General features: G+C 36.2%; 2 protein-coding genes across 6 annotated transcripts in view; one reads left to right on the forward strand and one right to left on the reverse strand.

Moving 5' to 3' along the window:
* The window catches only part of Cntrl (centriolin), a 90,354-nt gene extending 87,747 nt beyond the window's left edge, over positions 1-2,607 (forward strand). For all 5 annotated transcript variants that reach the window (XM_027945013.3, XM_071600889.1, XM_071600888.1 and 2 more), the window contains 3 exons: positions 357-563; positions 1,704-1,787; positions 2,162-2,607. In XM_027945013.3, the coding sequence (XP_027800814.2) occupies positions 357-563; positions 1,704-1,769 (273 nt within the window). In that variant the 3' untranslated portion in view covers positions 1,770-1,787; positions 2,162-2,607. The remainder of the gene's footprint in view (positions 1-356; positions 564-1,703; positions 1,788-2,161) is intronic.
* Positions 2,608-2,869: 262 nt separating this feature from the next.
* Rab14 (RAB14, member RAS oncogene family) lies at positions 2,870-27,853 on the reverse strand. The gene is made up of 8 exons (XM_027945004.2): positions 27,577-27,853; positions 19,055-19,113; positions 18,112-18,165; positions 16,222-16,399; positions 12,354-12,420; positions 8,612-8,699; positions 8,230-8,260; positions 2,870-6,979 (listed from the first exon to the last, which is right to left on the reverse strand). Exons 2-8 carry the CDS (start codon positions 19,104-19,106, stop codon positions 6,802-6,804), a joined length of 648 nt encoding a protein of 215 aa, XP_027800805.1. The 5' UTR covers positions 19,107-19,113; positions 27,577-27,853; the 3' UTR covers positions 2,870-6,801.

Consider the following 27,853-nt stretch of genomic DNA (forward strand, 5'->3'; position numbering starts at 1 on the left):
AAATACCTAGTGAGGAGACACTGAAGATTCCAAGTATCAACTAATCATCTGATTCTTGGCAAACAAAGAGATGAGGTAGCAATTTAGTGGGAAGGCAGGAGAGGCAGAAATCCTAAGCATTGCTACAGTGGAAACAATGGGCTGGGTCAAAGATCCAGTTAATGACAACATAGATGGTAAAAGTTGTGCCCACAGGGGTGTCCATCCTTCCCTGGAAGCTCCTTCAGTTGTTTTTTAAGGACTCAGCATTTCCAGCAGTCACTCCTGCTCCACGAGGGTCAGGCTGGCCTCTCAGATGTGGAGCGTGAGAAGCTGTGACTTCTGCATAAAACCCTGTTTTGTCTAACCCTTTTCAGGCCCAGCTTCGACGCTGTATGTCCAAGCAAGCAGAAGTATTAATCAAAGGAAAGCGGCAGACGGAGGGCACTTTACATAGTCTGAGGAGGCAAGTGGATGCGTTAGGAGAATTGGTCACCAGCACCTCTATAGATTCAACATTGTCACCCAGTTTGTCTCACCTGGAGTCTTCGCTTGCAGATGACTCTCACCCTGGGCAAAGTCAGGTAAGAGGAAGCCGTTAGAGTTTAATATGTTACTTTGGAAGTACTTGAAACTTTGAGGCACACGCTGAATCTGCGGAGGATTCAGGGTCAGAGAACTCAGGATCTAAATGCCACCTTCTGATCTGGAAAATTTGTCTTAGCAGATTCAGTATTTTGTGGCCTGTGGGAGAACTGGAATTGCCTAGCTCATAGATATCCAAAAAAATAAGCTGATGGCTTAGCAAGTAGATTAGCACTGAAGAGTGCATGACCTGACAGCAATGCAATTAATTCTATTCTTCCTGTCCTCCATTTCCAGATTTCCTTATTTTCTACTTGGTCAATGTAAAGATCTTATACCTATGAGGCCAGTTTGAGTCTTAGTTTAGTTTGTCTGTTTCCCTGTGTCCTGGGGAAAGATGATTATTAATAATAGTGCCTAATATTATTTTGCAGTAAAAATTTTGAACTGTAACAAACTGAATTTCATAAAGGTTTTCTGTGGGAGACTTACACACCTATGTTAACACTTTACAGTGTTAACACTTTACAGATAACAGCCCATTTTATCCTTACATTCTGGGATGTCTTTTTATACTGAAAAGATAAATGACCTGATTAAGGATGTAGCAGAAGACAAAGGTCTGATTAAGGTTTGATCTGAGCTGTTTATTGTAATGGGCGAACCACAAGGAACATTCAAGGACAACTTCTTTATTAGGCCAAAGAGGAGCAAGTGACTTACCCAGGTCACAAAGCTAATTAGTAGCAGAACCAAGATTTGAATATGATTTCCTTAACTCTGCAGTGGGACCCTAGTGCAGAAAAGGCCAGAACCATCATGGCCTCAGGGCAGTGTTAAGGAAGAGTGTGATGCACTGGGCATGGAAACATAGGTGGGCTCTGTAGCAGCCCAGTTGTGAGAAGAGCACGTGGAGGTTTAGGGGCCAGGTTTAATTATCAGCTCAAGATTGCATCCAGAAGAACTCCGATGCTCTGAATGCCAGAAAATGAGAGATGTTGGAGCATGAGTAGGACAAAGCTGTTGGAATTGTTTAAAAATCTGGGGCTGAAATCCAGCCTTCTGTGGGATAAAGGTTTGAACTAGCTTGGAGTGGGGGGCTGGCCTTTGGGCCTGATGTTTTATACATTTCTTTTCAGGGCTCTTTCCAGGTTCTCCAAGGTCCATCAGAACTGCCAGTCAGTTACCAACACGGATGCCATTAACAGCTTCCTGCTCATAGGGTACATGTTAAAGAGTTCTTCTATTTCTTCCCCCCACCCCTTACGTACTGGGGACTGAACCTGGGGCCTTCAATGGTATCCAAGCACTTTTAATTGGAAAATCTTCAATTCCAGAGGTCTTAAAAAAAAAAAAAATTAATTTTTTCTCTCATAATCTTGAAGTGGTTCATCTTAAACTTTTGGGGCTGAAAATATATGAGTGGTAGTGCACTTGCCTAGCTTGCATGAGGCCGTGGATGAAAAAGAAACAGTCCAGAGGTACTCAAATTTGTGATTTTTTTTCCTGTCAGCCATTGTGCCATCGCCTATTAAGACAGTTTTCACTGTTAAAAGAATTTAATTCATCCTTTCCATCTTTTCGTCTTACAATGTAGGAAAAGGATGGCCCACCGGGACGAGGAGTGATGTCTTGTGTAAATGTATCTGAGGACACTTTCTCCACTACCTCACTAACTTCCAAATTGCATTGTTGTGTGGTTTTATCAAGATCCAGTGAATCAAGATGCTGAAAGTGCACTCTACTGTGCTTTTGTACCATTAATGCCAATGTTTTTGTAAACCACTTGTATATATGGGAATAGTTAGTTGTAAACAATTTAAACCAGTTTCCTAGGTGGCTAAAACCTTTGTTTTTAATCTTGTGGTGTGTTTTTATAAAGACAGTGCTGACCTTAATTGCATTATTTGAATCTATACACTGGTAAATCTAGTTGCAAAGAATGTACTTAACTTAAAAGCCCCTCTTCTTTTATATAGTTTCAAGTTATTTTTGGATTAACTTAAAATCTATTTTTCATATAAAAATAAAAGATACACTCAACTTGGGTCTGTCATCTAAATTTCACAGATCTGTGACATCTAAAAGCCATCAAATTTTGCCTTATTTCCAAGAAAATGACAATCTTCTAGTTGGTTTTACTATCCCTTACCTGGAAGTAGGTTCTATTTCCCAATGAATGTTTCTTGATTCAAAAATAATATAAAACCATTATGCTTCAGACATTTTTCCTTGGCCAATAATATTCTTTGGGGGGAAATTAGGAAAACTTTATTCTTTATAAACACTAACCCAGTCACATAAATTCATATTGTAGTCAGACTTTTATTAAACTTTTGAATTATAATTAACAGCTCAATTCCATGACCTATACATTTCTCTAAAAACAAGAATAACAGGTAGGCACACGCCTATAATCCCACCTATTTGGGAGGCAAAGGGATCCCAATTAGAGACCAGCCACAGCAACTTGGGGAGACCCTGTCTCAAAATTTAAAAAAAGAGCCAGGAATGTAGCTCGGTGGTAGAGCCCCCCTGGATTCAAACCCCAGTACTACAGGAAAAATAAAAATACCATCCCAGTTGTGTGACAATAGAATTATTCCCAAAGGGAAATATGTAATAGAGGTTTTAAAATATTCCCAAGAACTGTTTTCTAGACCACCAAATAACTTTTGAGCCAGAACTGGCATTATATCATGTTACTATGCAGAACAGCACAGTGTAATAATCCCTTGCCACCAAAGTTTTAGATTCCTATAGTGTGGCTAGAACTGGATCATTAAGATACTACACAAATTTAATTACAGTAAAGATAATGGAAGTCACATACAATTACTGATTTAGTATGGTCTAGAAGGCATGTTTCTAAAACAAAATTTGGTTTGTATTTTGTCGGGGTTTTTTTGTTTTTAATGTTTTTAGCTGTAGATGGACACAATACCTTTATTTTATTTATTTTTATGTGGTGCTGGGGATCAAATCCAGTGCCTCGTGCGTGCCAGGCAAGCGCTCTACCACTGAGCTACAACCCCAGCCCCTTGGTTTGTATTTTGTATTTACATTTTCCTTCATTTCACTTTTGCAACTCTTAGCAAAATGGTTTAAAGGCCTGGCCCATTCACAATTTTGGCATTCTTCAAGGGCAGTTTTCAGGCCTGTGTTGAATGTGGGTCAAAACTAGCTCAATTACTTATTGATGTGGTTTTATATGCTGCAGATGTAGATTAAATTAAATTTAAAGTGCCACACGAACCCTCTCCGTATTCCCAAATAGACAGAAATGGAAGATATTTGGTCTTCTGTTTAAGGTGAGTGGACCAGACAATTCTATTTTTATAAAGGTTACATGTAAAACAATGGATATATGGGGGAAAAAAAAAAGTCTAAGACATATGGCCTTATGGAATTAGAGAAGTGAAGTAATGAATATATGAAGTCAAATAAGTGGTTTCAATATACATCTTTCCCAAAAAATTGTTTACTACCACTAGTATTTTGTATATGACTCCAACAATCCCACCCCCACCAAAAATAAAATCAACATTACTGCATCAAACATTTTATTATCCATGAAAAATAACTTGAACATTGTACTGGAATGTCTAATGCATAAATAGTACTGAGCACCAATAACTAACTCAAGGGCTTCCTCAAGGGTGCAGGGCAATGAGTAATCCAAACAGGTGACTGCACAAGCAGGAAGCGCTTTTGGGTTAAAAATTAAAAGAATTGCATTCTCTCCAAAGTGTACTACCTACCCAGTGTCTGGCACCCTCATGTTACAACAGGACAATCTGCTCCTCACTTTTGAGCACCCAAGTTTATTATAGGGATTTACACATGCAAATAATAAAATTTGGCCCCAGGTACAGTAAAGGGAGAACATTACCAACCACCAAATATGCTGACCTCAAACTGAAGGTCAATGAAAATAATCCAAGGGTTATGTAAATATTAGGACAAAACTAGCTCAATTACTTATTGATGTGGTTTTATATGTAGACCTCTTCATACAATGAATAAGCACAGTTATGCAATAAAAACTGAACACTTAAACATCAAAAAACCATTGACCTGAAGAAAATAAATCCTATTATAGTTCAGAAAATAATGCAACCAATTTTAATTTAATCTAGATACAGGTACTTTATTTACAAATATTTAGATTAATAGCATTTTGTTACATCAAATGAAGAGTACAGCAGTCTGAATAAATCCTTCTGTCACAAAAACAATTAAGACCCACTGTAACTAACTTTGGGAATCAGGGTATTGCACCTAAACAAGGAGTCTTTAGTTTGTGATTGCTACCTTATATCCCAGTAGGTGGTTTGTTTTTTGTAAATATTTACACACACCAGCAGGTCATGGTCCCTGGGCAAATCCCTTGTGATGCAACAATGTAAGCAAAATGGACCACTGTAAGCCTAACAGAATATCCCAATCCACTCCAGGAATCTCCTTAAAAAAGTTTTAACAGAGACAAAAATAAAAATGAGTCCACAAATAAACCAAATCCTATTTTTCTGCACATTCCAGTTTTGGCTTTTATTTAACATTGACTATACAATACTCTGGAACTATGACAGGTTTATAGCCCAGAAAGATGTAACTTTACGTTAGTGTCTGTAAATAGGGATTTAAAATGTGTATTTAAAACACAGCAGTTGAGCTGAGCGCATTTTATATAATATGCTCAGGTTTACCTATCCTACACTTCCAGTAACTTCTCAATCCCCAGCCACTGAACCATAAACTCAATTAAAAAGCAATCAACAGAAGTGAAGAACTTAGGAAAACAGTTTTCTAAAGAAGGAAGATTGTTTCTCTTAAAATATGTATTCTTTCAGTGGCCAAACCACCTAGTGCAAAGTAATAACTTACTTTGTATCAGCACAAACACTGAAACACCATTAGAAACACTTTCCCTTTTACAAAATGATTTATGCCAACATGACATAAACTAGCCCCTCCCACTATGAACACAAGGGATAATCCCATTTCACTGTGGTGTTAAAAATGCACAATTTAAAATCCCTTAACAGCAGACCTATGGTTCTGGCTATTTGGTTCACAATCTCGACCATTCCAAGAAGATAAAGATATAAAAGCTTAAAATGTGCAATAATAAACCCAGCCTTTTTTCTTTTTCTATACAGTAAGGCAAGAATGCAGCCCGTAATGCAAAATGTTTACAAAAAGAGAAAAGCAGGTTAGCACATTGTCGATTGCACAAGAACAGTTAAGAAAATCAGCAGGTAAGCCACAGTGCAAAGATGGAACAGAATCTGCTAGTGTTAAATCTGCTGACGCTAGGAGCTCTTTCCAGCATAATGTCCCCAAACACTGCCAGCACCAAGGGATGGAGCCAGTATTACTTGTGAACTGCAGTTGTGTCTATTTCCTTGTGTGAAATGGCAGGGAGTAACATGGTCACATACAGGTCATACTGTACAAACTGGTATTTTATACTGTTCCAATGCCAGTAATCAATTTATTTTCTTCATTAAAATAATATACACAGGATGTATTGTTAGTTCGGTTCCTTCAAATTTTATACATATTTACTTTCTGTTAAAGAGAAAAGGATAAATGGTGTGTAAAAAAAAAAAGAGAGATAAAGCTATTAAGCATGAGAGAAAAGATAAATGGATATTTCTCCCTGTGCAAGGCTAAGACAGAAGCAAACCTCATCAAGAAAAATGCCACCTGACAACAGGGAATTTATCCAACAAAACAAAACAAAAGCAGTTGTAGAACCCCTTCTCTACCATCAGAAGTCATTTCACAGCAATGAACTTACTGGTTGCAACAGACAAACAGTCAAAGTGAGGGAGAAAGGCTGAAGATATCAGCAAATTAAACCGTACAGTGAGACAATGCCTTGCCAAAGAGGGAAGGTAAAAATCATCAAGTCCAGCATCAGTGCTCAGTTTAAATCATATATTGGTGACATATCTATCACAAAGACAATCGAGGAGGGAAAAAAAAGTCTAGATTTACCATGCAGGAGAGATTTATTACTCTACTTGCCTTTGATAACCTGATTACATCTAGTTGTTTAGCAGTTTAGTATTGTGTTAAACTGTTTTTACAACAGAGTTGTTTTTTTTCTTTGTTTTTTTTTTTTAATTAAACCCAGTAAGATGTACAGAAGACAACGTGGCAGTAAAAAGTACTGCTTCCAACAGACAGAGGTGAAAGGTCAAATGAGGGGCCACAGCAAAGAGGTCACTAGCAGCCACAGCCTTCTCTCTGAGGTTGGGGCTCACTGGTTAGCCGGCCTCCCTGCGGGGCTGACGGTTTGTGTTGTACACCGGACTCGGCAGCATTCAGATCCAGGCTTCCATCCTGAATGTTCTGATAGATTTTCTTGGCAGCCTCAAGGAAAGCATCTTCTACGTTCTCTCCCCTAAGAGGCAATTAACAATTTTTATTCAAGAACCATAGATTTCTACAGGTAACACATTATACACTGACTTTTTTGCTACCCTTCAGTCAACTACCATGATATCTTCAACTTAGCCAGTGTCATTTAATAAGAGATCACTTGACTGGACTAAGAGAATGTGGGAAGATATTTCTGGTGGAAAGTGAAAAAACATACTAAAAGCTGTTTCTACAAACTGTATCAGGTCATTACACATGTTCTAATTATTACTAAAATGGTACACGTAACATAGAACATGATGGATGAGAGGCCATTTCTGTGACAACAGACAGGGTACTCCAAATAGAAATGGAAATTTCTCCAAACATGCTGAATAGGATTCCAAAATTTACACTGTCTGATCAAACAAGTGTAAGTATGGACTGTGTCCTGTTTTTATCATATGATGGTAACATGCTTAGCCATGTTCACATTTTTTAATCTTTTGAGACTAAAAGAATCAAATGTAAGACTAAACAAAAATAAGCTACCCTCTACTCATCACTTGAAAGACTTTTTGGCTTAATAAATAAAGAACTCTGATTGGGAGTACAAGGATTCATGGAAGAACAATTAGAAATGATCATTTTTAGACAATATTTCCAGTCTGGCACAATGGTGCAGGCCTGTAATCCCAATGCCTCAGGAGGCTGAGGCAAGAGAATTCCAAGTTCCAGGGCAGCCTGGTGGTGATGCTAGGGCTGTAGCCTAGTGTTAGAGCCCCCCAGGTTAAATCTCAGTACAACCCACATACACAGTATCATGCTTTTTAACATAATCATAAGTATTATATGAACAAATTAGCCAAGACTGCATCCAATATGCCAAATTCCTGTTGTGAAAGTCCAACAAAACTTTTGGAATATAAACAGTTTCATTTATTAAACTGGGTTACCAATGGGAACAATCAAGAAATAATTTTTTAAGTAATAAAAATTCACCTTATTTTTAAATGTGACATGGGAAGTATGTTTGCTTACTGTTCTTCCTGTCATTAAAAACTACACGTGGAACTGGTGATGTAGCTTTAGTGGTAGAGTGCTTGCCTAGCACACACAAAGCCCTAGGTTCAATCCCCAGCAGCACCCGCACAAACACACACGTACACATATTACATGGATATGTTATTTGTATATGTACATGTGTGTATATATTATACACTTTTTGTATACATGGTTCTACTTTGAGAAACAGTATAACTGAAACATAATCAACATTTCAACTATACTTACGTTTTTGCACTTGCTTCAAGGAACAATAAGCCTAAAAATAAAATTGAGACTATAATTAGGACATTTCAAACTAACTCACAAGAGTGTTTCTCTTCAGTAACATCTGAGTAAGTTTTCCCATCAGTTGTCAGTATTCCTCCTGTAGTTACTGTACAAAAAAATGTATAGTTTTGATTGGGGTTATCTTAATATTTCTAATCAATTGAACTGCTCCTAAAATGAATTTCATACAAGCTTCTGCACACACTTTATTCCCTCATTCTTGAGATTTTTGAGCAGTCTGAATTTTTGAAAATTTGTCAAATAATCTGCAATATCAAAATCCCACCTTTTCTCAGAAATTCTCCCAAGTGTAATCATTAAGTGTTAAAAAGAAACCCACCATTTTCTTCAGCAAACTGTTTGGCTTCTTCGTATGTAACATCTCTCTGTGCCTCCAAATCTGCTTTATTTCCTATGAGAATTATTACCTAATTTGTAATCAAAAGAAAGACATCTTAAAACAAAAGAAACCATTTAAACCAACCATGCAAATTCTGAAACCCCCCCCAAATCTTGACAGAACAAAAAACTGGGTCCAAAAAGGCAACCAAGTACTAGCAATACCATCAGGCAGGTCTACAGTATCATAAAGACATTAGTAAGAAGAAAGACCTTAGCAGTCACACAGGCCAAAGCTTGACAAGCTTTCTGTGAAGAAAAGGTAGTGTATTTTTCAAGTTTGTAGACCCCATATAGTCTCCACCTGTTTTTTTTTTTTTTTTTTTGTACCAGGGATTGAACCCAGAGGCACTTAACCAACCACTAAGCCACATCCCCAGCCCATTTTGTTTTTTTCTTTTGAGAAAGGGTCTCACTAAGTTGCTTAGGACTTTGCTAAGTTGCTGAAGCTGCCTTTGAACTTTCAATCCTCTTGCCTCAACCTCCCAAGCCACTGGGATTACAGACATGTGCCATCGTGCCTGGCCTGCATATTCTTCTTTGCTGTTTTTGTTTTCTATTAACCCCTGAAAAATGTAAAAGCATCCTTAGCTTTGCAAACCATTCAAAACTAGACTGTGGGTTGGATGTGACTTCTGGTCTAGAACAACATCTATTTGAGTAAGATTAATAAATCCCATACATACACCCCCCCACACACACACACACACATTTATTTTTATATATATAGGAAAGGTTTTGGGACTCTCAGAAAGTTTAAAAACCACTAGTTCAACTCCTTCAAGTGACAGGTAAGGAAATTAGAGCCCAAATAAGGTAAAGGAACTTGCCAAAAGCTACTAAGTCAGTGGTAGTAGGATGTTAGAACCAAGTAGGAAACTCTCATTGTGACCTATGGACAAAGACTGTCCTACCTACACTATCTCTAGGCAAGACTAAGTTCATAGCAGGTAAACACAAATGTCTGTGTGTTGCCACGGGGGCAGCTGAGAATGAGAATCAGGGTTCTAATGCTATGGGTTCCAGTCCATGGCAAAATATCACACACCTATAATCTTCCATTTGGAACCATCTATACAAAGTAAAGTTATGCCAAAGTTAAAGAAAGCTCTGCAAAGCTTTAAGAAAAAAGTGTGTAGTCTTGGAAACAGTCAACGGTTTGGGCCTTTCCATGGGGCAAAGAAGGGAAGATTTATGGATCAACTGTATGTGTGTAAAAGCTTATTTCGGACATCAAAATCTCCCCCCTCCTTTCCCTTTCCATACAGGTATAGTAATCCAGATATGGTTTCAACTAAAAGGTGCTTCCACCTTCCACCTTTTTCATGTGAAATACAGTACCTGGCTCTTTTACACTTTCAATCTTCTGCAAGGACATTAGTCAAGCAGTACAACAAAAGTAAACATTCTTCATTCAATAAACAAATGCCCACTCAGAAGGAAAAAATACCCTAACATACAGTCCACTGGTCTTTTAAAGAATAAAATAATGGCACTTAAAAAAATTCAACTTTTTTTAAAAAAACAAGTCTGTTAAAAGTCAAAACTGCCTAGTACAGGGGCATAAGATAGGTACTCAAAACAAGGAAAACTGGGCTAGGGTTGTGGCTCAGTGGTAAAGCATTGCCTAACGTGTGAGGCACTGGGTTCAATTCTCAGCACCACATATAAATAAATAAAGGCCCATCAGCAATTAAAAAGTATTTAAAAAAACAAACAAGGAAAACACCCTGGCTTCATGGGAGGTGAGGAGGGAGGAATACCACTTCCTTCCCAATTACTTAAGAATTTCAAAAGCAGGCTTCCCACCTTACTGAGAGGGGACGCACATGGAATGCTAATAACAGAGGTATAGAACATACTGGCAACAAAATGAGAAAATATATATAACTTTTACATAAAATCCAAAGGCAACTTTATAGAAAATGGAATTTATGAGCTGGACATCAAGAAATAGAGATTTTTTTTTTCTTTTGAAGATCTGGTTAGACTGTGTTTATAAAAGAGACAGGAAGGACATGGCTAATTTGTTTACTACATGCCTCCATGGACCTTCTACAATGAGTATCTTTAACATTTTATTTGAAATAACTGTAAAGTCACAGCAAAAAGAGAGGTCCTGTGTATCTTTCACCAAGCTTCCCCGATGGTAGCAACTTATGTAACTACAGCATACTCTTAAAAATCAGCAAAGTGACATGGTACAATCTACAGCTCTTAAATGTCAATTTTTAAATGCTCTCATGTATGGCTGTGCATGTGTGTGTGATTCTATGTATTTTATCACAGGTATAGATTTGTCACAACAATCAGGATATAGAACCATTCCATCACTGAAAGAACTACTCTCACACCTCATCCCTAACACTGGCAACCACTCATCTGTTTTTCCATCTCTACAATTTCATCATTTTGATAATGTTACAAATGGAAGATATAATATGTAACCTTTTGAAATTGTCTTTTACTCTGCATACTATCCTTGACAGCCATCCAAGCCGTTGCCTGTATCAATGAGGTTGTGGCTCAGTGGTAGACTGGTTGCCTAGCACATGTGAAGTACTGGGTTCCATCCTGAGCACATTAGCTAGATTGCTTCCGGTTTTGGGCTATTGTAAATAAAGCTCCTACCAACATTCATCTACAGATTGTATATATATACCAACACAATAATGAAAATAAAAGTTCCAGGTACAGTCTCTAGCATAATAGGCATACAATGTTAACTGACTTTCAATTATGGTTAAACTCCTGTTCCATCATAAAAGCTAATCTCACTACTGATTACATATTTATGGAACCAGGCCTCTGCTAGATGGTGGACATACAAAGTTAAGTGAGACATAGGCCTTCCAGTCACAGCTCAGTGTCCTTCTCCTCATTGTTCCTGGAAGACCTTCCACAGAAATTAATGAAACTTACTCAAGGCCCTGCTTACACACCATACCTTTGCAAAGCTGGTTTCTCCAGAAGGCACTGTTCATCCTAGACTCCCCAACACTATGCCACCCTATTTTCTACTTCATTTTTCAGTCTGCTTTTCAATATAGTTATCTATATACCTGTCGCTTCCCTGTTAGACTATAACCTCTTTTGTTAAGAATGTTTGTTTATCCTTGTATACTAGAGTTTAGATGGCTGGCTTTAAAAATCTCAATAAATATCTTCTCAGTCTGGTTAAGAAACTGGTTTTTTAAAGCATGCTAATATTCAAATAACTGTAGATTCACATCCAGTTAAATAACACAGATCTCTTATATATTGTGCCCAGTTTTCTCCAATGGCAACATTGTACAAAACAAATGCAGGCATCCCTTTTAAAATTGAAGATTTCATAGTCTCCAACTGACATGAAATCACCACCCCATTCATAACTTTCATTTTTTTAAACCACAAACATGAACAAAAACCAATTATAATAAAATGGAAAACCTGGAGCAATTAGAACTGGAAAAAATATTAAGTTTTCAGTTTATCTAAAGATTCTTGGGGCTGGGGGTATAGCTCATTGGTAGCACACTTGCCTAGCATGCATGAGGCTCTGGATTTGATCCTCAGCACCACAACAACAAAAAATCTCATTCCTAATACCCAAATACAAAAATCTCACCAGTAAAAGGCTTTCCTGTTTGGATTAGCTTAGATCTTAACTTTTCTTTATAGTAAGATGTCATTTAACTTACAGTATTTGGATTGGTGAGATTCCTTGCATCTGTCAACCAGCTGCTTAAGTGGTTATATGTACTTCTTCTGCAAAAATTAAAGTTTAAATTTGTTGACTTCCACATACAACTACCATTTAAACAGAAAAAAAAAAAGAAAATTTGGCAAATATTTAAAGTATATGCTTTAGTCAGTATTTTTATTTTGACTAGGTAGTTACTATGAAGAATGGTTATGAAATACAACCATATGATTTTTTAAAAATCTAGCTAAACTCATTATTTATAAATAAATAACATCCGACAACTATGTTAATGACATGTCAGAATCAAATTATTTATACTTAAAAGTACATCCATAAACAAACCAATAAGCAAGCATGGAACAATCTGAAGTCAAAACTAAAATTATTTTGAAATTATCCAGATTTTCAATCACAAAATGGACACAATGTAATACCAAAATGCCTAGACAGTGACACGTTCAATAGAAAAACATTTCTGCATTTTAATTTTCAATTAGAAACCAAGAAATCACAGTATAAGATGGTATGTAATTTATTTTAGTAATAATTCAAAGAGTAAGCTAATTATAAAGCATAAAAACTAGCTTTAAAAGGGTATTTAGTACACGTGACTAGAAATTTAAGTTCCCAGATATCAGAAAGGAAGTTTAACCTAACTTTGCATTTTTTTTTAACCTGGCAGCATTTCCAGATTCAAACTGTCCTATTTCTCTTTCTCCAAGCAAAAGTTTAAAAATTCATAGGCTACTTTGCACTAGCCAAGTTGGCCCCACAATAGCAAGCAAATCCAAATACAGATGGTCTCCAACTTATGATGCTTCAACTTGATTTTACTAAAGGTTTACCAGAATATTACATGCATTTTTGACTGATATTTTCAACATACAAGGAAGTATCAGAATGTAACCCCATTGCTAAAGAAAATTTGTAATGTACAATATTATACAGAGTAAAACTTACTAAAGAAGATAACCTTTATGAAGTTAAAAATGTTTCTGATTTCTAGACTCAGAACATTAATCCCATCTCACCCATCTGACATGTAAGGAAAGAGAAGGCCATAAGGATACAGGTCAAGATCTACAACCCTTTCACACATACCATGTGTCCTTAAAGTGTTTCTGAGGTTTGCCTTGCGAATATATTCCATGATCTCTAGCTGCCAGTGCTCAGAAGTATTCATTATTTCAAATATTTACTCTTTCCCCAATGGGAAGTAAAAAAAAATTCCTTACTCAGGTATTTTTCTTTTCTTGTACTATCTCAAATTATACATAAATCACCACCTAAACGTCAAAAAATGATGTCACATATCAAGACAGCACCTTTTTCTTAATGGTTTAAAATGTTGTAAGTAAACAATGGTCAAATATCACTTTCAAAAAGTACAAGCCTTACCACTGCTCAATATTTGCAGTACCAGCATATCATGACTTCACACAACAGGGATGTTTTACTTCTTACACAAATGATAAATAAGTCCAAACATACTTATTCTGATTTTGATGAATTTTAAAATTTCAAAGCTGACAGGAAGAGTGAATTGTTATAAACTGCCACCACTCTGGTAAAAAGAAAAACCTACAGTTCTATACAGACAGGTTTTTAAATAGTCTTATACAATACCATTTACTGATCATGTTACCAACTACCTGACTAAAATAAAGCATTAAGATATGTAGCATCAAGATCATGTAAATCATATTATTTATGTGCACCTTCACTTCTGCCAATGATTCAGATAATTCACTATAATTTTATATCTATGAATAAAGATATAAAATTAACTGGTGGTACTAACACTAAAAAGAAGTGCTAAAATATTCCTAGCTTTAAGGTGGACATTAGATATATATCAAAACTGATTTGGCAAAACAACTGCCATGATAAGCTCTGCTCTCAATTTAGAAAGGTATCCTGTAACAATTACAGTTAATGCCAAGAATTAAGTCTCAGTAAAGTATTAATAATAGAAAAACTGGGAGGTAAACTGGTATCATGACTCCAACATCAATGTCACTATAAAGTGTCAGTCAAGAAAGCATTGTGTAAAGCCTGAAGTATCTTTTATCTGTAACAGTTAATATTGAAATACAATCACCATAAAGCTTACCCTTTTAAAGTATATAATTGTTATTTTTCATATATTCAAAATTGGGCACTGATTACTATTATCTAATTCTAGAAGATTTACATGATCCCAAAGAGAACCCTACCACCACCACCCCCAGCAACTCCCTAGGCCCTGGCAATCTTCCATGTCTGTGGATCCGCCTATTCTGGGTATTTCATAAATGGTACCACCTAATATGTGGCCTTCTTGTCTAGTTACTTTCACTTAGCATAATGTTTTTCAAGGTTGATCCTCAGGTAGCTCGTGTAAGTACTTCATTTGTTTTTATAGCTGAAAAGCAGTCTATTGTGTGGATATGCGATATTATATTTACCCATTCATCAGTTGATGAACATTTCTGTTGTTTCTACCTGAACTACTTTCAATGATTTAAATAGACATATTTTACTTATATGTTTAAAAGATGTTTAAAAGCAAAAATATTTTAAATATAAATTACATTTTAAGTATAAATCACCATATTTAAATTTATTAATAATGCATGGCATTTTTAATAAAATGAGACAGTTCTACACAGACAGGTTTTTAAATAGTCTTATACAATACCATTTACTGATCATGTTATCAACTACCTGACTAAAAGAAAGAGCAGTAAGGCTTATTTTACTGATTTTCCCTGAGACCACCCAGTTGTAGAAATTTACTGAGACTTTTGTACTACAATTATAATTAGACACCATCTTTATTCTAAGGCAGCATTTTCCACAGTGTGTGTTCCTCAATAAAATAAACTTAGGAAACACCAAATTAAACAAAGTTAAACAGTAAGGAATTTCATTACTGAAGAATTTCTCAAGGTCTTAATATGCTAATGTACACTGCAACTCTACATAAGGAAATAGTATAAAGCATTTCCTAAACAGAAATATGCTTCAAAGTAATTATCACTTGGTCCCACTCACCTATCTCTACCCCCTAAAAAGAGAGAGTCACGCTGCTTTTGATTGGTGCTTTGCATCAACATGAAAGGTGATCCAGTTCATTTTCTAGCTTATGGGAGACAAACAGCATAGTTTTCCATGTTCTCCAAAGTAAACCTTACAGTCCAGTTTTGCTACTTTATATCAAGTGCCTTGAGTTTCCAGAAATAGCCATGTTGATATAAATTTAATCCTGCTGCATGTAGTATTTAAGTCACTTCAATCCATGTTAGGACAAAAAAGAATTTAAGTAAATGAACAATTAAACACTGAAGTATTATACATAAATCACCACCTAAATGTCAAAAAAAAAATGCTATATATTTCAAAATAGCACCTTTTCCCCTTCAGATGCTAGCGTAAGAACTACTTGCAATCTATCATGCTGGATTAGCAAAACTGTATATTTAAATCTTTGGCCTTATTTTCAGAAGGCGTAAATTTTAACACAGAGGCTGAATAAAGTAACTCCTCAAGACTTGCTTGCTTTCTACTGAAGTGAAAGAACAAAGCTTCAAATATAATCATTTCTTCTTAAATAATTCAACTCATGCTGCTTTTCAGAACTGTATTCTTCAATTAGCTCCACCCACCATCTCCTAAAGTTTTCTTCAATCATACCAACTTCCAGAAAAAAAAAAAAGTTATATCAAGTTGTAGACAGCAACTTAAGTTGTAAAACCAAATACATTCATTTAGTCATCCAACTACAAACTAAAGAATGCCTAAATCAATAATAAAGAAACCACATTTCCCAAAGTAAATTTCTATTCCCAAGTATGAAGGTTGAAAAGTTATTCACCTCTTACCTAGTGATATCATACACCATAAGTGCACCCGCAGCTCCTCTGTAGTAGCTTCGTGTAACAGCTCTAAACCGCTCCTGTCCTGCTGTATCCCAAATCTGCAGTTTGATTTTTTGGCCACTAACTTCAATTATTCTTGTACCAAATTCAACACCAATTGTGTGAGGACAATCAGCCATAACTGTTAGGGAGGGGGAAAAAAATATAATATCCCAACTTTCAGAAAACTTCAAATTTAGACTACTGGGGAAAATCCACTGAATAATCAAAAGACTTGCTAATACTTATAGGCTCTAGACTAATTCTACCACTGGAGGGTTGCGGGGTAAGGCGGGGAAAGCAAAGAACTAGAAGTCAAATGAGAATGAACTAGTATAAGGGTCAGCAAACTTCTGGAAAGAACCAAACAATCGAATTTTTAAGTTTTGTAGGCCAAAAGGTCTCTGTCACAACTACCCAAATCTGCCTCTGAAGCAAAAAAAAAAAAAACAACAGACAATATGTAAAATAGACAGGGTTGTGTTCCAATAACATCCTATTTCAAAAAATAGGCAGTAATTGGATTTAGCCCACTAGCTACTGTTTGCTGACCCCCTGGACTAAAAGAATCTGCTAAGTACAAATAAGATTTTTAATAAACCCTTCATAATGCCAAAATTATACTATTTAGCCATCTGACAATCATTACTCCGTTTAAAAAAAAATCAAAGATTTTAGGACTCTAGGTGTTATTAATCAAACAAATTTTTACCCTGGAAAATATTATCAGTGTCTCAAACAAAATCATCACATTTAATACATACTTATAATTATACACTAACAAGTTACATATATCTAAGCCAATAGTACAAGTCCTTTCCCTTATTATTAGGCCGCTTAAAACCTAAACTCACTATTCTGGTACAATTGCACAATTGAATGGACACTTCATAAATGTTACATCAAATCTCTGTGGTTAGTAGCACAAAAATGCTACAGAAATGACTTCAACATACACAAACAATTTCACTTATGTTTAGCATATCAATCACAACAAATTGGCCCCTTCTCCTATCACCTAAAATGAGAGTTGTACTCTGAATCTTATCAACTGGTCATAAATATAGAAAACTCCATTTTAAGTATTTCAAATCTACTAATTAGTTAATAAATGAAATATATGCAGCAAATGTACAATAAGATAATCAATTTCTACAACAGAGTCAAAGAATAAGATTATTTAAATTTGACATGGTTCTAGCATCTTTTTTTTTTTAAAGAGAGAGAATTTTTTTAATATTTATTTTTTAGTTTTCGGTGGACATAATATCTTTATTTTATTTTTATTGGTGCTGAGGATCGAACCCAGCAACCCGCGCATGCCAGGCGAGTGTGCTACCGCTTGAGCCACATCCCCAGCCCAACATTATTCTATGCATTTTTTTAAAATAACATTTTTGCCACCAAGAAATCTAAACGTGAGTCAGAATATACCACATATAAAAATTAACACTCTGGGCCGGGGTGTAACTCAGTGTACAGAGTGCCTGCCTAGCTCAAAGCACTGGGATCAATTCCCAGAACCATAGAAAAACAAAAACCAATACTCAAAACATACTGGTAATAATATATTTCATTTTATCTAAGTTAAAAAAAGAAATCACTGCACCTAAAGACAAAAGTGTGAATATAGGGAAAGTTATATTTAATTCATAAAGTACACTGAAAATGACTCAAGTTTTTAAAAATGTAGAAATGTAACAATAAAGAAAGCTCCTAAAAGGCTGGGGCTGTAGCTCAGTGGTAGAGCGCCCACCTCGCACGTGTGTTCAATCCTCAGCACCACATAAAAATAAATTTATTGTGTCCATCTACAACTAAATACTAAAGTTTTACTTCACATATTGAACTTACATTTTTTTTCTGTAAACTGATGAAGCAAGCAAGATTTTCCTACTCCCATGTCCCCTGTTTAAAAAAAAAAAAAAAAAGTTTAAGATGGCAATTACATTTCTCAGTTTTATAATATCATATGCAATGATTCTTATGTCCCTTACCATATCACAAGTTTCTGAGACGCTTTTCCTTCTTTACAATGGATTAAAAATATGTGTACGTACATTTTCACTGACTAGTTCCAACCTTTGGCAGTGACAGAATTTGGTTATAAATTTATTATGTTAACAGTGAGCCACCAACTTTACCAGCAAAATTATGAAATGTTACTGTGAGCTGTATCAAAGTTTGGGTGTTTTTTTTTTTTTTTTTTAACCCCTTAACAAACACACAGAAGCAAAGGAGTAACAAATGAGGAAACATAATAAGCAGAAATAACAAAGTGAATTTTGGAAGCTTGACTGACTAGATCCTGTGTCTTATCTCACATTTTTTATTTCTTATAGAATGACAAAAGAAAAGAATTTATATTACATAAAAACCACAACAGAATAAATCTCATTCCTGGCTATACTACAGCAATATATTTTATGTGTTACAGAAATTATTCTGAATCAACAATGTTCGCTATCAATTTTTGGAATCCAGGGGGATATCAGAATTTTCAAGTAATCTTTAGAATATTTCAATACTACTAGGAAATTAATCTCATTCCTCATTCCTAGTATTAACAATCTTTCAGGTAGCCCTCAAGAACAACCAAAATCACTACACTAGGTACTCAGCACTGTACTACAGAAGTATCTAGGCCACAATGCAAAAGGTACATTTATCTTTATTAAAGAAGCTTTTAGTTCCAAAGTGAGAAAAGAGCTTATTTCTTCTGGAGTGTTACATATTAGTACATAAATATTTGTATATTAATGCTTTAGGGATAAGAGTATAAGTTAAGCAAACTTACCAATAATAATATATTTAAAGATGTAAGAGTAGTTGTATGGTGCAGTTGCCATGGTGGCACTAAAAACAAAGAAAACTGTGTTACTGCAGAAGGAAAAATACACGTTATCCAAACTGATCATTGCAAGCCTTTAAAAGGACATAGGTAAAGACATATATAAAATAAAGTATACTGAATACAAACAAAATATTGGTTACGATAAGTCAGTAAAATTCACTTCACAAATGATCAATACATACAAGTTCTCTTCAATGAATAGTACTTTAACATTCTCATGCATTATTCACAGAAATATGAGAATACACCCAAAAAACTCCAGTATTTCACCTTAGGAATATCAAAAAAGAAATGTTACTCTGGAAAATTTCCAACAAAAATCTCTAAAAATAGTCCCCTTTTCCTTAACATCCCCTCCCTTGTTAATAGATCAAGTAAGTTACAGGTAGTGTACTTATTCAGAATTGTGATTCTAAACAGAATGATAAAAAATAAACACAAAATAAGTTTTATCCTCTACTCTTAAATCAATAGCAGAGCATCCAAAGAGCAATCACATGATTTTCAAATCAAATTGACATCAGATTATATTGAATCCCATGAAAATGTGGTTCCTGTATTATTTTATTTTTAAAAGGAGGACATCATCATTGGCAATTTCATATGATTCACCACAGGACTTGCAGATTAACAATATAGTAGGGGCCTGAAGAAATAATACTATAAATGCTGAAAAATATTACTAGAAAATTGTACTTATGCTTGTAAAATTTCAAAGTTTATATGTGTGTGTGTGTATATACACACACATAAATATATGTACACACACACACATATATATATATTTCAAAAGGTCACAGCCCATTCATTATCTTCAGACAGACTTAACCTAAAGAACTCTAATTAGTTTCCAATTTTAACAACTTACAAAAAAAAAAATTCTCAGCAGGGTGTGGTGGCACCACCTAACAGTCCCAGTTATTCAAGAGGCTGAGTTTGGAGACTGCTTGAGCTCAGGAATTCAAAACCAGCCTGGGCAACATAGTGAAATGCCATCTCAACAATGACAACAAAAATTCTCCAAACAATTCACATGTGCCTCAAACATGTCAGACACTGTGCTGGTGGTAGAGAAACAAGGGATAAGTTCTAATAATGGCAGTAACTTCCAATAAAAGTTTATTTTCATCAGTTTTCAGCTCATGGAAAGACAAAAATTATATATAAATATCAAAATTTAACCCATTTTTAAAATTTTGGCTTATATATATTTTTTAATTTGATTTTTACTGTACTGGTCAATATCAAATTATACAAGCAAGATAGCTGATATTATTGGAGAAATTCCTTTATTGAAATCAACACTTTACCATGCTTCAAATAAAATTTCTACATAAATAACAAATCTTAACCAACACAAAATATTTACAGTAAGTGAATTATCAAGGAAGAGAAAGTTCTTAAATACAGTAAATTATTAAACAATCACTTCACACAGTATAGTCGCCTTCCCATTTAGCTATATGCATTTACATTCACACAAGCAGATTCCTTGCTCCCCATTACAGCCTGGCATGTTGTAACACATTTACAATCAGTCTTCTACATCATAGAAAACTCCCTTAACCAGTTCTGTCAGGAAAGGGAGTTTTTCTAGTTAGATTTAATTCTGATTCTGAACAACATGACTTTCCATCTCTTTTCCAGCCATTAGGGACTTAATACTTTTTTTAAAAAAAAGCTTGGTCTTGAGGCTGAACTTGGTCTGGATTATTCACCAGATCTCTGAACCAGATACTAAACACAAAAAAAATCTCTTGCATTAAAAATGGTTTTTAAAGGTTATTAACTTCCTAACCTGCATTACTTCTCTTCTCCATGAAAAGAGTACACTTTTATTCTAATTAATTTTTAACTCCTACACTCTTCTTCCCCTACTTGAACTTGAGTAAAAGTAATTAGTTACCTTTGAATTACTGTTTCTCTGGTACTCCTTCCCTTGATTTTCTATACATCTTCTAAAAGTTACAGCTGTATATACTTTGCTTCATCTATTTTACTGTATTAAAATTACAGGGGTTGGGGCTGTAACTCAGTGGTAGAGCACAGATTTAGCAGGTATAAGGACCTGGGTTCAATACCCAGCACAGAGCGTGCGGGTGAGACACACACACACACACACACACACACACAAACCTATGCCTCTAACAATCCCAATTTCTACCTCAAATGCTCTAAAGACTAATCATTAAATTATAATCCAATTCTAGTTGTACTAATTTGTGTACTTGCTAATTATCAAACAAAACATTAAATATCTAAATATTCATTAATTAAATATCTACAAAGATAATAAATTGAGAATGTTAATTAGAAAAATCAATGTAGTATAAACAATTTCCAAACAAAATAATCACTACTCCAGATTGAATATAGCACTTTTCTTTGCCTCTACTTCACCATGCAATTTGGGGGCTCAAGTTTCTTTAAATAAACAAGCAAACCTAAAAGCAGAATTAGTGGAAAACTATTCAAACTTACTAATTTCTATAGAAAAAAAGGAGGCAGAACACTGTAGCTACTGATACAACATGCCCTTCCTTTTTTACTCTAAGGTTAAAAAAAAAAAAAAAAAAACTGGTTAGTTTAAATACATTCCAATAGCTTATATTCAGTCAACTATGTATTTACACTAGAACTACATTCAAGGGACCTTTTTAAATACACTTAGTATTACTTTAACAAAGGATTTCTCAGCCTCATTTCTTAAACATGAAACTTAGAATTGATTGGTGAAAACTATATTTTTGTCTAGCTTTGGAAGGGGAAAATCTGCCCTTTATTTTATTTATTTGCGGGGCTGGGGCTGGGGCTGGAGCTCAGTGGCAGAGTGCTGGCCTAGCATGTGTGAGGCACTAGGTTTGATCCTTAGCACCACATATAAATAGACAGATAGATAGAGATAGATAAAAGGCATTCTGTCCATTTATAACTATGAAAATATTTTTTTAAAAAGAAGTGCTCTTGCTTTACCTTTTGAGAACTTAAAGGGGACCAAGAAATGTTGGTCTAGTTCAAATACTCTGAAAAAAGAAGTCCACTCAACACTACAACTTCTACTAATTAAAAAAAAAAAAACAAACAAACTTGGGGGACTGGGGTTGTGCTCAGTTATAGAGTACTTGCCTAGCATGGGTGAGGCTCTGGGTTCGATCCCAGCACCACATAAATAAATAAAATAAAGGTATTGTGTCCATTTATAACTAAAAATATTTTTTTAAAAACTTAGTAATATTCTATAATTTGTATACAACTCCTGATGTGACTAAAAGGCACTTCCTTTTATAGCATTTGAATAAAGATGACAAGCAGATAAGACCTCCTTTAATGCTTCTGATTTTGTGTGTGTTGATAGGGACTTAAACCAGGGTTTTACCATTAGCAAGTGCTCTACCACTGAGCTACATCCCCAACCCTTTTTATTTTGAGACAGGGCCTCACTAAGTTGCCAAAACTGGCCTCAAACTTACAATCCTCCTGCCTTGGCCTCCCAAGCAGTTGGGATTAAAGGAGTGGGCCACCACACCTAGTGGCCTTTGATTTACAAGGAAAAAAAATGACAATTCAGACAACAAACATCATTAAATACATGATGAACAATGTGTAAACTAACAAACACGACTGTTACAGTTACTATTTACTGGGTATAGAACATGTACCAAGCAATATACTAAACATTTTATATGTGATTTCACTTAATCTTTACTACTAGCCTTACAAGACAGGTACTATTATCTCTCATTTTACAAATGAGAAAATAGTTGCAGTAAGTCAATAACACGTCCAGACCACAGTTTAAATGGACAAGACAAGACTGAATTTGGCACTGTTTTGACTGCAGAGATCCCTCTTTAACCACTACATATTCCTGCCTCTTCCACACAGTTATGAGAAACTCAGTGGTGTTGCTTTAGGACACAGAGCTTTCTCACTGGGTCCTAATTTAATATTGTGAGTAAAAAGTACGAAATAATCACATTCAAAAGATGCGTTGTGATAAAAATTTGTAGGTACAAATGAACAGTAATATTAGCAGTCATTATAATTTACCTACTTTACAAAGTTTCCTAAGAGAGCATGTGAGAGTAAACCACATGATGATTTGCATTACTTTTCCCTATACTGTCTTACATAAATCGTTAACTCTCACAACTCTAGTAGAATCATTATCAACATTGAAAAATTCCAAGAAATTGAGGATATAATCTACTAATTTAGCCAGTGTTACAAAGGTAGAACTAAAACTTGAACCCAGGCCTGATTCCAAAGCCATGGTTTCCCTAGCATACATAGGTAGACAGCTGTCATGAGAAATGTTTACTAAAACAAACCCCAATTGTTGTTCCATGTAGTCAAATGACCCCTCTTAAGACTTTTTGCTTAATTCAGCTTTAACAAAGGATTTCTCAGCTTTGTATCTTGAATATAAAACATACTATTGTTAAGGTCATAAATAAAACACACAACATGTTTTTCTTCCACGTTAACAAAAATCACGAACATATTTCCATATTAACATTACTGTTGTGCCAAAAGAATACATGATCTTCATTAACTGAATCAGACACCTTCCTAATTATACAAATGACTAGTTTTGCAATGCGCAGGTACATGTGAAGTTAGATTCATACAGCTTGTGGAATTCTGAAATGCCATCCTTTTGTAAAGTTATCAGTATATTTAAATATCTTCAAAATAATCCAAATCATCCTTTGGTCCACAAATCCACTTGAAAATATCCTATAGAAACAAAAACTTCAGTTCATAAAGCTAGGAGTGTATTACATTTAATGCACCATTTTTACAGCAAAAAACTGGAAACAATCTTAAATATTCCCATCAACAAGGAAATGGCTGAATAAAGTACACCTGTACTACAAAATAATATGCATTCAGTTTAAAAACCAGTTATACTTACATGCATTAATCTGGAAATATGTTGATGATTTTGTTAAAAATGCTGCAGAGTTTTGAGTAGTAAAGATTAAGCATACCTAATTTTCGGACACACACATACTCAAGAAAATAAACATCAAATGTGAAAATGGAAGAATATATAGGCTGAGAGAATAAAAGGCAAAGAGGAAAATTATAAACCTTAAACATCCCTGCAGTATAACATAACAAAAAACACTCTATTTCATTTGGTAATATGTTCTAAAGTACACAAAGTACTGAAAATTGATAAGTATCATTTCCAACACTGTTTCTGAATTTATTCATAGTACTGGGAGCATCCTAAGAAGCCAATCATATGATCAGCCCCAAATAAAAAACCAACACCAAGAGCAGAGGATTTTTCATTTTTTTAATAGTTTAACTCCCTACTGTGTTTATGCACTGTCTTTCACACTATTATATACCATTTTATACTTCTTAGAACATATGATATTACTGTAAAACTTTTACATAACTGATTCAAGACAGCAGGGAAAAAGCAACCCACTAAATATTCCTGGTGATCTGAAGTCTTTCATACCCTCATTGCTCAGGATTTTTTATTTGTTTGTTTATTCCAATAAGTAAGAATTTTGCTTTAAAGAGGCACCAAGATGGACTGCTTTTGTGATCTCATTATGAAAATATTATCTACTGAACATAAAACATTGTGCTAGGATTTGACAATATAGTAATGATCAAAAATGACAACACTGCCTCTGCCTTCATGGAGTTCAAGAACAGAGTATTCTGATTTACTTATAGGCCCACTCAAGTGGAATGCTTACTTGACTGTAAGTCAGGTGGACACAAAACTTCTGCAGTTAATAACAATCTAATTAAAATAAGTAGTCCATTTCCTTTCTGCTACAGTATTACAACTTCTGAAAGTAATCCTTGGAGGCCCACTTTAAAAACAAAAAAAATCTCACTTTTCACAAAATAGTTAATTAAATGTGAAGGATTATAATAACTGGATCACTTAAAGTGTCAAGAAATTTCAGCTAATTATGGTATACTGCTGAATAGGAAGTAAAGTAGTACCTTTATTCATAGAAAAACTTAACAACCAAGAGACAAAATTCTGTACTTGCTATTAGAGCTTAAAAGGATTAGTAACAGTGAAATGTTTACTAATGATATATTATTCTACTTTGTATACTTTAAAATTGTCTAAAAAAGTCTTAAAAAGTAAAATATAACTATCTCTAATCTGTTTGTAAACTGCTTTTTCCTACCATGGCTGACACTTGTTTTTGTTTTTGTATTGGAGATTAAACCCAGGACTGCTTTACCATTGAGCTACATCCCCAATCTTTTTCAATTTTCTGAGAGAGGGTCTTGCTAAATTGCTGAAGCTGGCCTGGTACTTATGATTCTCCAGTCTTAGCCTCCCAAGTCACTGGACTTAGGGCAGATGCCACTAACACTTTCAACCACATTAAAAAAAAAAAAAGCTTGAAACATTTTTAACTGTCTCCCTATAGTATCAGTTTTAGCATTATATCTTACATATCTTACTAAGATTATGCAAAAATATTTGATGCTTACAGACTTACTTGTAAGAACACTCAATTCTGTTGCATATTTGAAGTTATTACAATTTATTAATTTTAATAATTAGTAATATTATTAATATTAAAATTTAATATGAAATATAAAAAGTGAAAATATGGTTTTAATTCCAAAGAATTTTTACTAGCGCATTATAATTATACATAATAGTGGAATTCATTATACCATATTCATGTAAGCACATAACCAAGGAATTTTTAATATATCAGAATCTAAGCTTTATATCTTTATAATTAGTACCATTTACTGAGTACTTATTATATCCCAACTACTTTATAAACTCTAATCTTAAAAAAATCATTTTATAAATAAGGAAACTATGTCAGAGAAATGATATACTCATGTTTATATACTACTGGATGCAAAGCCAGGATTTAAGCCCACTCTTTTAGAAGTGGAACTATCTGGCTCTCTAAAGCCTTGCTCCTCTCATTCATTCAACAGATATTACACACCCACTACAGGCATGGCAAAGTTGCAGGCACTGGGACACTATGTCAAGCAATGTGCTAAGGGCTTTCCTTAAATCCCACTTAATCCTGAAACAACTCTAAAAGGTAGGTACAATTATTCCTTTTATAGATAGGGACAACACTGAAGTGGGAACCCTAGGCAAGCCGACTCCAAAACCTTAGCTAGTACATCCTTCAAGGCATGACCAAGTAAAATCACCAAAGCAGATCTCTGAAGAAAAATTTGGAAAGGCTTGAGGGAGAGGTAGAACTTGGATTATTGCAAGGTCAAGTTTGTCCTCAATAACCTCACCAGAATAAAAAAAAAGGTAGTTGGGTCAGTAATGAAATGAATAGTAAAACTTTTCCAGAGTTCAAATCTGAGCTCTTGACACTTGCTGTGGGACCACCAGGAAAACACCTGCCTTCTGGGAAAGTGCTTCTTCAAACAAAATGGAAACCTGCATATCTCCTCCAAGGTCTGTGAGAATGAGGATTTGGCCGTGTACCAGCTGACCTGATAGACTTTAGTCATAAAAGGGTAATCAGTTATCATCTGGAGCAAACACAGGAAAAAAGAAATTCAGTCGTCAGACATGACCAGGCAGGGTCTCTGGTCTAACCTGGGGTGTAATTCAGAGAGCACCAGCCACCGTGTGGGGAGAAACCAGTCTGTTCGTACACCGTTAGCCAGCTACCTCACAATTTCAGGCCTCAGTTTCCACGCCTGTAAAATGGGGACGATACAACCTATCTCCAAGGACTACACGAGGCCGGATAAACACATCTGAAGATCCCTCTCTGTGCCGGTACACAGGAGAGTGCAAATCCTCAAAGCGTTCTTGTTCCATCTTCTTTTTTAAAATTCTAGCCAAAACTTTTTTTCTTCGACATTTCTAGATGCTATGTCGGTTCTGAGCTTCACAGGGGCTCACCAAATCCAGAACCCGGCAAGCACGGACCCACAACCGCGTCCCCAGCAGGGTCTAGACCGGCTGCCCACATCGACAAGGACGCGGGAGCTAGTCCAAGACACCGGCGAGACTGCGGGCTGCTGCTGCCTTTTGTACTCGGGGCCAGATGCGGCCTCTGGGGTGTGAATGCCACGTCTGGGGCTCTTGGGTGCCGGCGGCGCGGCTCGCGTGGGTAAACACTGCGGGGGAGGCCTGCAGCCGCGGGGACAGGCGGCGGGAGAGGGGCCTGCGGGAGCCGCGGGTCTACCCGGGAGGCGGGGAAGACCAGGCGGAACACACCCTTCCCCGCACGCCCGGAGCCCCGCGCCGGCGGGCAGCAGGAGGGGGTCCGGGCGGCACGGGGGACACCTGCGCCCCCGCACGCGTCCTGTCAGGCCGGCGTCGCGGCGCCCTCCGCCGACCCGGGCTCGCCGCGGCCTGCGGGGCAGGGCCCGGGCGCCGCCCGCCGCCGCCGCCGCCGCCGCCCCTTGCAAGGACCAGACGAGGAGGCCCGGACCGGACGGACACTGCGGAAGGCCTGGGTTACCTGGGGGGTTGCTGGTGGCTGGGCAGCTTTCCGGGCGGGAGGGGGGCGTCAGGACGAGGAAGAGGAGGGCGGCAGCGGCGGGAGAGGGGGTGGGGGCGGTCGGCCGAGGCCCCGGCAGGTAGGCTGGCGGGCCAAGAGGTGCAGACGCGCCGGCGGCAGCAGCGGTGACGGCGGCGACTGCTCTTGCAGCTCCCTCAGGATCTACCTCGGGCTGGTCCAAGATGGCGGCGCTCCCTGCACAGGGTTTCCTGTCACCCTCGCAATGGGCCGGACCACA

Source organism: Marmota flaviventris, chromosome 13 (assembly GCF_047511675.1).
Source record: "Marmota flaviventris isolate mMarFla1 chromosome 13, mMarFla1.hap1, whole genome shotgun sequence".
NCBI classification, from domain to species: domain Eukaryota; kingdom Metazoa; phylum Chordata; class Mammalia; order Rodentia; family Sciuridae; genus Marmota; species Marmota flaviventris.